This window comes from Dermacentor variabilis, chromosome 7 (genome assembly GCF_050947875.1).
Source record: "Dermacentor variabilis isolate Ectoservices chromosome 7, ASM5094787v1, whole genome shotgun sequence".
In the NCBI taxonomy this organism is placed as follows: Eukaryota; Metazoa; Arthropoda; class Arachnida; order Ixodida; family Ixodidae; genus Dermacentor; species Dermacentor variabilis.
Genome location: NC_134574.1, coordinates 78,440,061 through 78,454,878, shown reverse-complemented (window position 1 = coordinate 78,454,878; position 14,818 = coordinate 78,440,061). Strand labels below are relative to the sequence as shown.

Sequence of the window (14,818 nt, the reverse complement as noted above, 5' to 3'; positions counted from 1 at the left end):
ATAATCGTCGACCATAGTACCTCGCCTAGTCAATCCATCAAAGAACTATCGAAGCAAACACATTAAGCATAACTTGATATGTATGAACACGGAGGCTTGCATAAGAGACCGCACACGAGTGTTCGATATTCTAGTCGACACCAACGGTAGAAATAGAGTTGGTCAGGCCATGTAGAGCGTAGGACGTGTTACCGGCGCTGTATTGAAGTTACAGAATGGACGCCAAGAGATGGCACGCAAAGTGTAGGTCCGCAGAGAACTAAACATTGTGATCGAATTAGCAAACTTGCAGGCATTAGGATGGTGTGAGCTTGCGCAAGGCAGGGTTGTTTTGAAGTCTCCGGAGCAGGCTTTTGTTCTGCCAGTGGTCATAAAGAGGCTGGTTATTATCATGAGGTCGATTGCCGTGGCGGTCGTACCAGAAACCCACCATATATATGTAGGTTGATGACCGAAGTAGCGTTGTGGCGTAAATGAGCATTTTCTACTTCACGCATTACTTTCAATTATTAACTTTGAATACAAGGTACCTGATGACAATCATTTCCAAGGTTGACTCGTATGCTGTAAGTTTAAGAAATAGATCATATTTGTTTAGATTTTCAGGGGGCGTAAGAATGAGCTGAGGGCACTCTGCTATCACTGCGTTGTACGCCTGTCAAGCGGACAAATGTAGTGTCTCTTCATACGACGGCAGTTCATCGAGAGTATCCTTCGCCTACTGTCACAAAGAAAAGTTTACTGGCGCTGCTTGCAAAGTGCATTCGCCTGCAAATTCGATCGCCGAAATTCGACCTGTAAGCCTGTACCCTCGAGAGAAGCGCTCTACAAATAAATAAAATAATAATCACTACAGTGCAGGGCCGGCAGGAGTAATAGAACAACCTTTACCATTTTCTTATGTTCTTTACTTCGCCATTTCTCAAATGCGGTATTCTCCCTCTGTCAATGAAAGCCACCTCGTTTTGTAGGCGCGTATTTTTTTATATGTAAGCTTGTACCCTCGATAATATTGCTCCACAAATAAATAAAATAATAACCAGTGCAAGGCCGGCAGTACTAATGGAACAAGCTTACAATTTTCTAATGTTCTTTACTTCACCGCTTATGAAATCCGGTATGCTCTCTCTGTCAATAAAAGCCACCTTGTTTTTAGACGCCTATGTTTCGCCACTCGGAGCACCGCCAAAGGCGCCGCACACCGATGAATTTCGAACATCGTCCCATCTTGTTATTGTTCATGATGATTGATTATGATTTTTAAATATTACATCAGTTATCAAATGTTATATTGTGCGAGCTGATTTCCTGATTGACCTGGCATCAGCTGCAAATGTTTAACAGAACATCGGATCAACACCCGCTTTATGAAAATGCGCCTACTCGGAGTGTCATTAAATTTGTCTGCCTGACAGCAGTGTTACTTGGGAATCTGCCAGGGCCATTAAACCGGTCTAGCTACATGCAACACAACAGAATTCAACCGCAGTTAGACATTCACCCGCACAAGCTCCGCTTTAGAAGCTGTATACCGGGAGTTTCAGTGAACACTTTCAATTAAAAAACAATTGCCTGCGGCAGCTAGCATAATTCTAGTCTATGAGCTGGTCTAATAGAAGGGGTGGACACTACCTGCACAAAAACATTATGCATACACTTGGAAGTAATTCTCAAATAGACACCAGTTTCGAGATATTAATTCCCAAAATTTGCGTAGAAATGCATTGGCGTTGCATTTTTGTTCGTCAATGCATAAAACGACGTTTTGTTAAGAAAGTATGGAGAACGAACGTGCATTTTAACCGCAAGTTTGACGACGCATATCTCGTAAATGGTGCCATCCACAAGATTCTTTTGATGTGGAAATGCCTCGCAGCCTCGTCCGCTAGAACTTGTAAATTGCAATATGTGCCATATGGTAATTAGTTGAAAACTTCACGAATTTTTCTTAATAATTCGATTATTAATTTCAATTTTTTTTGCAAGTCTTCCTCTTCCAGTAGACCGGCTCATGGACTTGACTTGTGCTATCTAGCGCACGCAATTAAAAAAAATTGGAAGTGTTCACTTAAACACCCTTCATATCAGACCAGATGTGGGATATTCCACAGTGGGTCCGATATATGCGTTTTACAAGAGAAACTTTGAATCCTCGGTGCTGTCTGCATTCGGAATCGGTAGCTGAGAACCCTTAGTATAAGAAACTACTGTAGGAGCAGAAGCTTGATGTGGGCGAGTTGGTTTTGCATACTTGGAGAAAAGAGCGCTACGAAGACGCGGACTAAAAGAAGGACATGTACGAAGTACAAATCGCTTTGTCCGCCGTACATGTTCTTTTTTTAGTCCCCGTCTTCGTAGCGCTCTTTTCTTCAACTAATGTAGGCTTCGGGGGTCGTTGCCTCGGAGTCTGGCATCCGCTGAGAGTCGCTCTCACACAGAGGCTAGGCGAGCCGAAGCCGTCGTCGGAGCCTTCATGACGAGAGTTGCTTCTTCAGCGAAGAGTACGCGATAGACAGGCTGCGCAAGTGGAAGAGGTGCTTATAGGTGAGGCAAACTTATCTACACAACAAGGGATACTCGTACTGGGCGGAGCACAGAACGCAGAACGTTGTTCTCGTAGCATGAGCTCCATGTGAAAGCCGACTGCATCTTTCGGATGGCATACCTGGAGAAGCTAGTATGGTACCAAACGTGTCCAGTTTTAATGCAATCACTTCTCTAGGAGACTAGACTATGTAATCTGATGACTGTGTGTCGGCCAATCATAATCGTCGAATCCTTCGCAAAATCGCTCCCATGACGCTGCACCGTCCCGCCGGACTGTGCCTCGCGACCGCCCCTGCATATGGCGCGACCACGTGGCAATCTCGGAACCTGATGTCAACGCCGCTCCCACGGAAGACGTTGGCCCCTTGCATCAATTTGTGTGTGTGTGCTCTGCGTGACGGCAAGCTTTCAAAGACCTGCGAAGCCTGCGGAGGTATTCTGCAAAACTCCTGCTAGTGTACATGTCCATTTCGTCTGCTGATGCAGTGCTGATTGGCAGTGGCACCTTGATGCTGCGGAGACGCAGCCCAGCCAAGTTAATCATAACTTCAACAGCAGACGAAATGCACATGTCCACAAGGTGGACCCTCACAGAATACTACCTCTGGTTTTCATGGTGGGAGCTTCTTCGTTGACCCTTCACAGTATATGTCGGGCTTCATCGCCGTCTGGGCGGTGCTGGTGGGACGTACTGTAAGCTTCACAAGGCTGATTCGTCGCAGGAAAGCAGGGGAGGCTCGAAGGTCGCTGTGCCCACTAGCCAATCATAACACTACCTTGTTTAGTCAGTTGTCTTACTAACGCTATCGTTACCAACTGCAGTAATACCAAGGTAGCGAATGGTGTGACACTGGGTAGAAACTACTACGACCTTTTTTTAAGAGTGTGGCTGGTGATTAACGTCCCAAGCAAGAGTGCACCTGCTAACATTGCCGCATTTCACATGTTTATTGAATTCACGATATAGTATGCACTATTCGAGCTTTTGCACAGTTGGGGGCAATCGGTTACAATGCAACTTAACACGACATCTAACATTTCAATTCATGGAACTAACGCATACAACGGACGTTAAATCATTTCACAATCACATAATACGCAAGAAGGTGACAATCTTATTCATGTCTATGCGTAAATGCAACAATTGAATAAAAAGTAGTCATCACATGTAGCCTTTGGTGCGAACGGTTTAAACAAAACCTATAATTTCTTTTTCTTTTTTCAGGAAATGACCGAGGAGAAGGTGTTCTTCATAACCGCCTGCCTCGCCACTTGCGCTACGACACCTGCCGACAATCTCTATGGTGGTGACTGCAATAAGGCTGTGATGAACTTCGCCCCATTCGCCAGAGCCTTCAATTGCCCCGCCGGTTCCAAGATGAATCCTACGTCAAAGTGCACTTTCTACAATTGACGTGGTCGGTCCTGTTTGATTGCACAACTCCTTCTTAAGTAATGCTGTCTTTCTTTGCTGCTTGCGCGTGTATGTGTGTGCCTGTGATACGAAGCTGTTTTATCAATGAACTGTTGCCGGGATTTCATTTCGCCGTGATTTACATTGTGGGGTTGAACTCATCGTGGACTGGTTCATGCACAAATTATGGCTTGTGCTCCCGCATTCACGGCAGTGCTGTACTGTTTTCTTTTGAGCTGTGTGGTTTTCATTTCGTCACAATTCCGAACATTTTATGCACCAATTATTCCGTACTGCGTTGCACTTTGGGATCACTAATCGTAGTAATGTGCCGCATTGCGCTTTCGTATGCGAGCATCCTATGGTTGCTGTAGCTTTCAAAATATGTTTTTTATTTGTTGCCGAGCAAAGCAAGAGCAATCTGCGTTTTACAGAAAGTGCCGCAGTCTCGTCTTATCTTTCAGATTTTCTGACGTTGTACGTTTTCGCCATGTTATCTTCCATAGTCGGCGGCGGTCTAAGCCCACATCCAACCTCGTCGGAATTTTTTCTTAAACCTCATGGTAGCTTCGTTATTTGAGCGATACGGTTAACGTTATGGGATCATTCGGGCCGGCTCATTTCGTGCGCATTCGCTTTTCAGCAAGAACTCATTGAAGCTTCTGTGCCACTACTGCAGTGGACACATCGCAGCGTGAGGGCAACCACGCTCCCGTTGAATTTTGAAAGCAGTGTTGCCCTTGATCAATGCCGTACTGTCGACTGCGATTATTTGTTTTGGATATGGAAAATAAAAGAAATGGACCTAACGGCCGCGTTGAGGCGGATGTCTAGAAATGAGAAGCTTATTTCAAATAAATTTCGTTTTTCTTGAATACTCGATGCCATTACGAATTTCCTAAATTGGTAGCAAGCACTTGAATCTATGGAAAAAGTAATCTTTCGCCAGGATGACTTTTAAATTACGTTTTCATCAGCGAACGTTACAGTCAAGTGCAGATTTATTCCTCGCGGGAAAAAACTCTACGGGAAAGCAAAGGTGAAAAGACAGAGCTATCTAGTAGCGCACTGTGCTGTCCCAATTTATCCAATGATCATGTGCAGACAGCTGCTTCGCAGTTGTCGCAGCAAAAGAAACATCAGCAACAACTTGTCTTTTGTCGAAGTAAGCTTAATTCATGGTCAAAGGGTCAACATTTGCAACGAGCATTAAAAATTATGACATGGAGTTAGCACACTGTTTTTTCTAAAAAAATTTTGACACTACAAGCTCGAGTTCTTTCTTTTGGTCGCGGCTTAGTGGTGAAGTATTCTGTGTTAGCATAACAAAGAGTTTTAATAAGAAGACGATCAAATAGTAGTACTTCCTATTCAACACTGGATTTTTAGCACCTAGAATCCCTTGGCGCAGCAAATGTGGTTTAAGAAGAAAATTTCATTTGCGAGAACCGGTTGTCGAATATCAATGCGTAATTTCTTGACTCGTTCCCGTCAATGATTTGTAATGAATCTCAAACTCTGGAACATTTCTTTATAGAAAGTGCTAGGTTGAAAATGCAAAGCAGACGACTTGCGGAAGGTTGCATTTGTACACTTGCATTGGAAATTAGGATTCCTTTCATTCTGTCCCTCGGGGTGTTGAAGCTAGGATACTGCCATAGCAAGGTATGTGATGCCATATTTATTTTGCAAGCGAAACAAAGACATTAGTATGTTAACTTTAGCAATTTCTCCTCACCATGAAAACAAACAGAAATAACTAATTTTTTTAATAATATAGGCTTCAAATTGATATGCACAAATATATATCATTCTTAATTTACAAAGTTCTATTTGGATTACTGGTCCCTTTTATCCATTGGAAAATAGGTGCTGTCTTTTGGGAAGCACCACGTGATAGCCAGCCAGCTTGCGTTCCGCATCCAATCCAATCCTTTCTGACGCCTACGCGCTGCACAGCGCGCACCACATCCTCCCACGCTGCGGGGTATTGAAATGGATAACCACTTGGAATTTCTTTTAGCAAAAAAATCTTCGTCTATGGGAAATTGCGTTTGTGGTTTGGGCTACGCAGACGAACATAAAGGCGTGGTTGAAGTGCACGGCATGGTTGAGACAAGGTCGCTGGAGGCAGCCATCTTGGATAGCACGAGGGAAGCGAGGTGTCTTAATGCGCGCGCGAAAGAAGGGGCGCGTATCGACCACCTTCGGTAGCGAAAGAAGTCTGCCAATCTCTTCGCTCCGCTGAGGCAGCTCGTAAGCGTACCGTGTTTGTCGCCCCGCTAACTCCTTTGCGGCTAAGTGGAGGGCGCATGCGCATTCGCGCTTACACTCCGCTCCGCTGCTGAGCGGAGCGTAGAAACGCCGAACTAAAACAGATTGCTGATTCGCGAACTCACCTGTTGTGCTCAGTATAACAGGAATTAAGCAAATGCTGTGTCCTAAATTCACTCGCAGTGGCACCCCATGATGATGATGTCATCCCTGTTTTCGGCGTAATTCATCGCGGTTTTGTTCTTAAAACCTCGCTAATTTTGCGAAAGGTTCACTGCCCTCTTCTGCCTTTCTCGATCGTAATTTTTGTTGACACAGTAGACGGTCATGCCACCGGAACGCTTCAACTCTCACTTGACACAACTTTGCCGATTGCTTACGTACTCGAGGTCATCTTCGCCATTATGGTCTTCGCCATTATTTATGTCTTTCGTAATGGAAAGCAAACTTAAGGACATATTCTGCTAACATACAGTTAGTTTGCTGTTTAATGTAAGATACTGCAGGAATCATGACAGAACAATTGAATCTTGCAATTGTCATTGCACTTTGAGCCATCGCTCTGGGTTTTAAGCATGTCAAGTTCTGACGCCATTATATATTTTTGAGTAAGATAACAAAAATGTATGGCGAATTTTATCGTATTTTTTTCTCGTGCTTCATTATTAGTTACTATTTCTGACTGCATATTCCTCGTCATCAGTTAAATCTACTTTCCCTTTACAAGGCTCTTTCACCAGTAGTAAAAAAAATTACGGTGATTAGCCTTCATTGGCAAACAGACGCGTTTTCTTTAAAATCATGAAATGCTTTTCGCTCCCGTTGTCGGTTACCTACAAGTGACCTTGAGCCAAAAGCCGGATCCGTTATCCAGGCACTCAAACGTTAACATCCGGGTAAGTTTTCGAGAACAAGACGAAATCATCCGGGCAACCAGTCAAAAGACAAATAATGTGGTTGCTTGCCAAAACCCTTTCCACAGGACCGCTTTACATAAGCTAGTTACTGTCCAAGCCAGCTGCAAAAGTATTGCTTCCAAATCCTTCACATTGTGCGTTTGTTCAAAATATCATTCAAGCTATAACTTCTTGTGCGCTGAAGTTTTATTTGCCATTTCCAATTTGGCGGCGTTCTAAAGGCAGATACAGGGCACCATACACTTAGCTGTCATCTTTTGGCGCTGAGTGCGGAACGCTAGCGGCCCACGACTTCCGCGGCGCGCGTTTTCCGTTATCTCTAGAGATGCCACCACGCTGCGTGACGCCTGTTTCAGGCGCATCTGCCCGCCGCGGTGGCTTAGCAGTTATGGTTTCGCACTGCGAAGCACGATGTCGCGAGATCAAATCCCGGCCGCGCCGGCTGCATTTCGATGGAGGCGAAATGCAAAAACGCCGGTGTACCGTGCATTGGGGGACGTAAAATATCCTCTGTTGGTCAAAATTGATTCTGAGTCCCCCACGACGGCGTGCCTCAAAATCAAATTCTGATTTCGGCACGTAAAACCATAGAATTCAGACCATTCTTCTAGCTGGGCAGTTCGCTGCCTCTCGTGCAGCCTTCAGCCGGCTTTCTTCTTCTAGCCGGGCAGCGTCCATATGGACCAGTGCACAGTATGGTGTGGTGCTGCGTGGTATGGTGGGGTGTGCCGTTGCGAACATGCACTACACCCTTTTTAAGATTGCGGCTACTATCTTCTCCAACCAATCTCCTTTGCCGGTTGACATCTTATACTTACATCCACTCTGGATTACAGGAGATTCAGCAGTTCTTTCTTTGCCATAGTGTGCACGTGAGCAAATACGAAGAAGCTTCACAAAATACATTACAAGAATATTTCCACTTGATTACTTACTACCTAAATATACGAGATGGAGCGTTCGAGAGTCAAACGGTGCTGCTCATTATAGCGTGCAGTTGACTTGTGTAATTAAACACGTTCATTGCCTTTTGCTGTGTTACAGCAGGGGGTGCCCGGGTTGTTTGAGTTTCTACAAGATGGACGTGCTTCGCCCATCGTGTCTGGCGTAAGGTCAGAAAAATATTTAACGCAATTTTACTGGCTCTCATAATTTATTGCCACGGGCATTGTAAGTGAAGATACGTTAATGTACACGCCATTAAATTAGCACTCCAATCATTTGTTCCAGCTAAATTTCGAAAATATCACTAAACAGTCTGCACCAGCATTTGTTTGTCTGCTCTCTCCTCAACTGGCTGACCCGCGAATCAGCTCACACCCGCAAGAGTATTAATTTGGCCAGTAACGAAAAACGAAAATATTGGACTCTTTCTCAATTCATTGCTTATCCCTGTTTCTGAAATGTTGCCGCGAAAACCAGAAACCTATGCCCTGCCATGACAGAATATGCGTAATGGATGGAAACACGCTTTGCAAATACAGTAGAACGGATACGCAGTGAATGTCTGGTTTAGATAGTGTGAATGAAGCGGGGTAATGTCCCCAAAGAGATTTTGCAGCTTAAAAAGTGATTTTACTTTCATATTCTAAGTGTTTACATTGCTTAAGGACTGGAGCCACTATTTTGTGTTTATGTTGTGCTGTACGTAGTTAACACCCTTGCATGACTTATTCATTTGGTTTCAAATATCATAGCAACTGCGGGTAACATCTAGACGCCGTGGTAGATGGTTCCAGATTGATTTTCACGCGATGACATTCTTTAAGTACACCTAAATGTAAGTACGGGATCATTTGATGTTAGCGTCTCTAAAATTTGTTGCCTAACGTTTGAAATCATTCAGCCCTATTTAAAACCTGAATACGTCTTAACACCGAGAAGTGTTTCTACTGTGCACCCTACACGGTATGACTTGAGATTTGGTTCACAAATGTGTTGAGTCTAAAATGTAGATAACTGATGAAAAATAGCGTCCTCATTGACTACGCTAAGAGGGGATATTCTTAATCCTGTCATTATCCGACACTACTCAACATGTGGCGCCAACAAGTAGCGTATACGGCAACATGCAGAAAAGAAAGTAAAGAAAAAGAGCAGGTGAGCAAACTATCGACACCTTCAAGGAAATTTCAAGATATTGTAAACTCGTACTACGAAGGCAATGGAAAACATATTTCGTGATTAGGCATGTCTCCTTTCTTGACTATGTAACACGGCTATAGAAGTTAGCATTACGAAAATTTGTCGAAAAGATTGTGAGATGCGAAAGAACGCAAGCGAAATATAAAACACGGCTTAATCACACACATCACTGATGGATATCCACAGCAGCCGTCCTACATAAACCGAACAACGAAGAAGTATCTTAGGCGGCGTAGGCTTATCAAAGACGGGTTGCGAGAAGCAGACATCGGATACTTTAAGGGGAAGACGCATTTAGCTAGCACAATTCAAGACAACCGAACCAAAAATCTCCAGCAATTTCTGCAGGAGAAATAAAAAAAAAACTCTGAAGTCTTGTTTGAAAAAAGGAAGAGCTTATAGTGTCATTCGGCGTAATTCCAACAAAGAAGCGATCAAGCACGAAACAACTCCAGCTTCGCAGCTACCAATTCAACGCTTCCTCCCAACTTGGTTAAGGAGTGGCATCGGCTGCATTAGCGTGGATGTGATGACAAGCACTAGAGGGGTTATGATGCAAAAACCCACGCTGATCCATTCCCAAAGTCTCCAACTTATCACTATTGTCCGCACTACGGCGAAACTGCTATCATCCTGTGTTTTTAGAAAACCGGGCCTGTGCTAAAGATGTGCTAATGCCCGGTGCATTTTCCTGCCGCCTCGTGAGTTGTTTATTTCCTGCGCAACTTGCTCACTCGAAACCATAGCCTGCAATGACTGACACACGTTTTAGTCCAAGAAACTTTTTAGGCACGTTTTCAGAGGCCGTGGTGATTTTTGTAGTCAGGTAAAGTCGCATCATGACCCATAAGAAATTTCCCCAGAATGAGTGATCGCAACTTTTTCTGGAACAACTCGGCTTTGAGAAATTCGTGGTTGCGTTGAGAGTTGAGTCCTTCACCCATTGTGCGTTTCAAGGTCTTCAAGCGTTGGCATTATGGACACAGCGTAGAATGCTGCGGGTGTGTCCGTCGCCGGTTGATTAAAACCGACGTACGTTTTCGTCGAGCGGCCGTAGGCTGTGCTTAGAGGCCGTGCTTCTGATGTTGATGGTGGCTGCGGCTCTTATTCGCAGGAAGTGCCATCTCTGCGTTGGTTCTCACTGTACCGATTATTCGACGTGCACAGCGAGAAGTCAGGAACCACAAATACTGTAAATTTTCGAGGGAAGGCGCTGTTCACATATGGAATCCTTTGTAGAAATTGAAGGAAGGGCTCACTGTTGGTGTGGTATCCCGTGAGAGTTTTGGCGTGGAGACATTATAACGCTGGCAGTAACGATATCGGTTCAGACGGCTATGGTTGCGGAAAGTCTAGTTTCAGTCATTTCAGAGTCTATAGTTCAAATGTTGTCCACTAAGATGGCGCACCTTTTACAAGTGTTTTCTGTCAGTTGTTTTGCCCATGAGCTTTCTGCTATGCGAACGACTACATCCACCTTCGTTAATCTTCTTTATCCTAATGAACCTGCTGATGCCGCTGCTGCTTAGAAGCGCGAGTATCGTGTAGATTTCGAGTTACAAGCTGCCTCTGATGTGGACATGAATTGGGTCAATATATTGTGCGTATCTATGTAAAATTAAACATAAAATGTCTTTTGAAGTTTTTTTTTTATTCACAGTAACTTATATGCCCATCTAAGGGCATTGAGTAGGGGGCTAACAGTTTTAATAAACTCGGAAAAGTTAGAATCATATAAAAAGGTAACAAAACAAAGCATACAATTAGTGCAATGGAACATCGTCATACAAGGTTATAAAAGAGCGTATCTATAAGCTATCACGAAACGTTTTATGGTTTGACAGAGGTGTTATGTGATCTGGAAGGTTGTTTGAATGTGCAATAGCGTAAGGCAGTGATGAGGAAGTAAATGCCAACGTTTGGTCATATGTGCACATGAAACTGAGCGTGTTGTGAAGGCGGCGTGACGCGCGCACAACTGCATGAATTACCGAAAAGTGAGATTTATTGATATAAGTGTACTTGTGAAGCAGATATAGAAGAGCGATCACGCGTTCAGCTGCCAATGACTGAAGTTACATGTCTTTATTCCGATATTGCTAGAACGATGGTCGCGCTTACGCGAGATGACTCTGGCTGCTCTATTCTGGGACTCCTGGTTGGTCCCCGTGTAGATGAATCAAATTGTACTTGATGACGAACACAGGTTAGATATGCTAATTTCCGTACCTTATAAAGGGTGTTACGCATGTTTCTACGCAAATAAACGAGATACTTAGAAAGTTTAGAAGAGACTGCTGCTACATGTGTAGCCCTGAAGAGATCAGGTGTAAAAGACGCCAGGACGCTCGTACGATGGAGTATTAAAAAGAATGCTATCAGTAACCGTGTTGTGAAATACTGAGCTAGTACGTTTACGGGTAAAATAAGTTGACTTGCATTTAGAGGATTTAAGGGACATCTGCCATGCTTCGCACCCAGTATAGGTTAGGTCAAGGTGATTTTGCAGAATAGTATGGTGATGGAAACAGTTAATAGTGCGGCAGATAATGCAGCCGTCAGCGAACAACCTAACTGTGTATGATATGAGACTGGGTAAGTCAATAATGTATGGTAAAGAGAGTAATGGACCGACGGCGCTGCCTCGGGGGACACCGGATGTGACGTCGCGAAGGTTAGAAGTTATTCAATACTGTAAATTGCTGACGCAAAGACGGGAAGTTGGGAATATAAGATAGTTTCAACTAATCTAAGCAAAGGACAGACAACTTCGAAATCAAATGACGATGAGCTACAGTATAGAAAGATTTAGAAAAATTATGAAAGAGACAGTTAGTTTGAACGTTTGTGTTATTGTTAAAGTGAACGTCAGTCGTAAATTCAAATATCTGCGTGTCATATGAGCATAGCCTGCTGATGAGTAAACCATGCTGATTAGAAAACTAAAAGTTACTTGCTTCGAGGTAACCATGGATATGAGAAGCAATAACGTGTTCATGTAATTTCCAGTATATATGCATGCTAATGAAATAAATCGATAGTTACCAGGTGAGTGCATGTCACCAGATTTGAAAAAAAGAACGACCTTAGCCATCTTTCAGTCCTTAGGTGGTTGACCGGATGATAATGATTGCTTAAATATGAGACAGAATGCGACTGAAGGTATCTGTGGAGTTATTTAGCATTTTAAAGTTTTAATCAATACCAGATGAAGTTGACACATTAAGACTGGTAACTAAGATATACTTTCGGCAGTGATTATGATTGGTGTCATGAAGGCAAAATTTTGCTCTGGAAGAAATGGCATATTGGAACAATGTTCCTTTGTAAAAACAGATGAGAAGTGCGCATTGAAAGCAACTGAACAATCATATCAGAAAGCGGAGCTTGTTTTGCATCGTGTATTAGATCGTGCTTAGTTGAATTATTAAAGAAAATTTCCTAAATTTTTTAGGATAATCGTGCATAAGTGAGGGCTAGTCCTGAAAACATTTCTTTTTGGCAGCGCCTAACACTTTACAATAAGCTCGTACCTATTCCTTGCATCTATCTAAATAAGAAGCACTATTATTACGCCTAGCGGTATTGTTCAAGCGTTTCTTTTAATTTTGTAGTGACCGAAGTTGTTTAGGAAACCAAAGGATAGTTTTATCGTTTTCTATAGAGATGAGTGGCACATACTTGTCAACTAACTCAAATATAAGTTTAGAGTGTGTCCAATCTTCATTCACGGACCGTGAAGCCAACGAAGGCAATAAGTTCATTAGAAAACTTCTTATTCGGGGTTAATTCCAACATAATAAGCTCGGTTATAATTCCGTATAGTTCTAGCCGTTACACTTGAAAAAAGTTTAAGGTAGTTTTAATTGTGAAGTAAAGTAGGTTACAGTGGCGAAAACCATTGATGTTAAAAACCGGTCCAGCTGTGTCCGTTGCAGTCGCTAAAACTAAGTACAAATTGGCAGTACCACAAATGTATTGGTCAACAACGTTTGGTAAGTTGCAGTTAAGTGTCACTACCAGAAAGTCTGGAGAAGAGCGACAGGTCTTAACCATGGCAGACCAATCAATGAACGGATAATTGAAATCGCAAAAAAAAAAGAAGTTTTACTTCGGCTACACAGAGTTGTGTAGCGCGTCCTAATTTACGAGTAATTCCTTAGTGAAAGGAGAATTTCCGTCTTTTTTCGAATTTGCGACAATTTGCCACTTTCTCTAAAGAAATTACTTGCTTAAAATAAGGCATCTGTTGGGCCTGTCTCAGCTATTTCCCATTTATCACGACATGGCCTTTGAGAACTTCGCAGTGGAATTGGGGTTGTATGTAAGGGGCAATGACAGATTTTGATTACTGTTCCTGCTAATTTTTAAATCCTAAATTCTCCGCCTACGCTTGGGGTCCGCATCGCTCCATTTTAAGTTTGACATTCCGGAATCATGGACTCTCAGTTTCGCCTTGCGGAGCAGCAGATCTTACAGCAACTAGTCGCAAGCCGCATTCTCTGCTTTCTTGGATCCATGATGCCCATTTATTTATGTACATCTTGGAACCTCAATGAACCTCTTTGATGCAAACTTGGCTCACTGGGTGTGTGGATGAACGTGTGCGCCGCTTTTCAATGAACGCCTTTGATGCCAACTCGCGAAACCAGGCATATGCCACTGGCAATGTGCCGTTCCACAATGACGAAAAAGATCCCTTAAATTTCTACGATGCCGAGAGGAATCGAAGCCACGTCACAAGAGTTCCTTAAGGACAGCAGCCAGATGCTTCAGCAGGGTACGCCAGAAATTCACTGTTTATATATGCAGCGTTTCATTGAACGCCTTTCATGCCAACGCTTTAGTGAGCTGCGCCGTGAATACGCTGGGTATGTCCCGCTTTTCGACGAGCCTCTCGCCAACGCGGGTAACTGAGCATGTGCGAAAGAGTGTACGGCAAGCGAGAGAACAATTGTCAGCGTTCACAGGCACAGGCGCTCCACGATTCGCGTCTAGGAGGCCAGGCACGGGTTTCTCGGTAGTGGCAATAGATGGCCGCAGCGAGCGCAAAAAATTGGCAGTGGTTATCTCGGTTATGCCAGGATATACGTAGCGAAGGCTAAGGCATAGCATGGTTAGCCTCGGTTAATGTTGATTGCAAGTCCAGGTTAGTCTGGTTGTCTAGCTCTGTTGCGGCGTTCAGCCAGTCGTTCGGAGCGCCATTCGTCTGTTTCCTGGGAGATACGTTTCCTTTTCATCTCATTCCGATGTCGACTGCAGGCATCCTCCTGCTTATCAGAATTGTCGCCGTCGATACTGCCACCTCAACTGTGGTTGCGGCGCACGTGAGCTCTCCATCTTAATCCTCCGACAAGTTGTCAGGCATGCGATGCAGCTGGCGTACCCAGCGGAGGCGAACGCAACGACGAGGAAGTCGGTGTGACGAGGAACGCGGTGTGACGTCATGCGCCTCCTCGGAGCATGGCCAGTGAAGCTTTAGCTTTAAAAGAAACGCGAAGAGAGGCGCCCGGTTGCCACA

The 14,818-nt window shown here is 43.8% G+C and overlaps 1 protein-coding gene across 1 annotated transcript in view; it reads left to right on the top strand.

Moving 5' to 3' along the window:
• Nucleotides 1–3,961, top strand: part of LOC142588709 (endothelin-converting enzyme 1-like) — a 45,718-nt gene extending 41,757 nt beyond the window's left edge. Inside the window, exon 5 of the mRNA XM_075700525.1 lies at nucleotides 3,773–3,961. Within this exon, the coding sequence (XP_075556640.1) occupies nucleotides 3,773–3,961 (189 nt within the window). The remainder of the gene's footprint in view (nucleotides 1–3,772) is intronic.
• The last annotated feature ends 10,857 nt before the right edge of the window (nucleotides 3,962–14,818 follow it).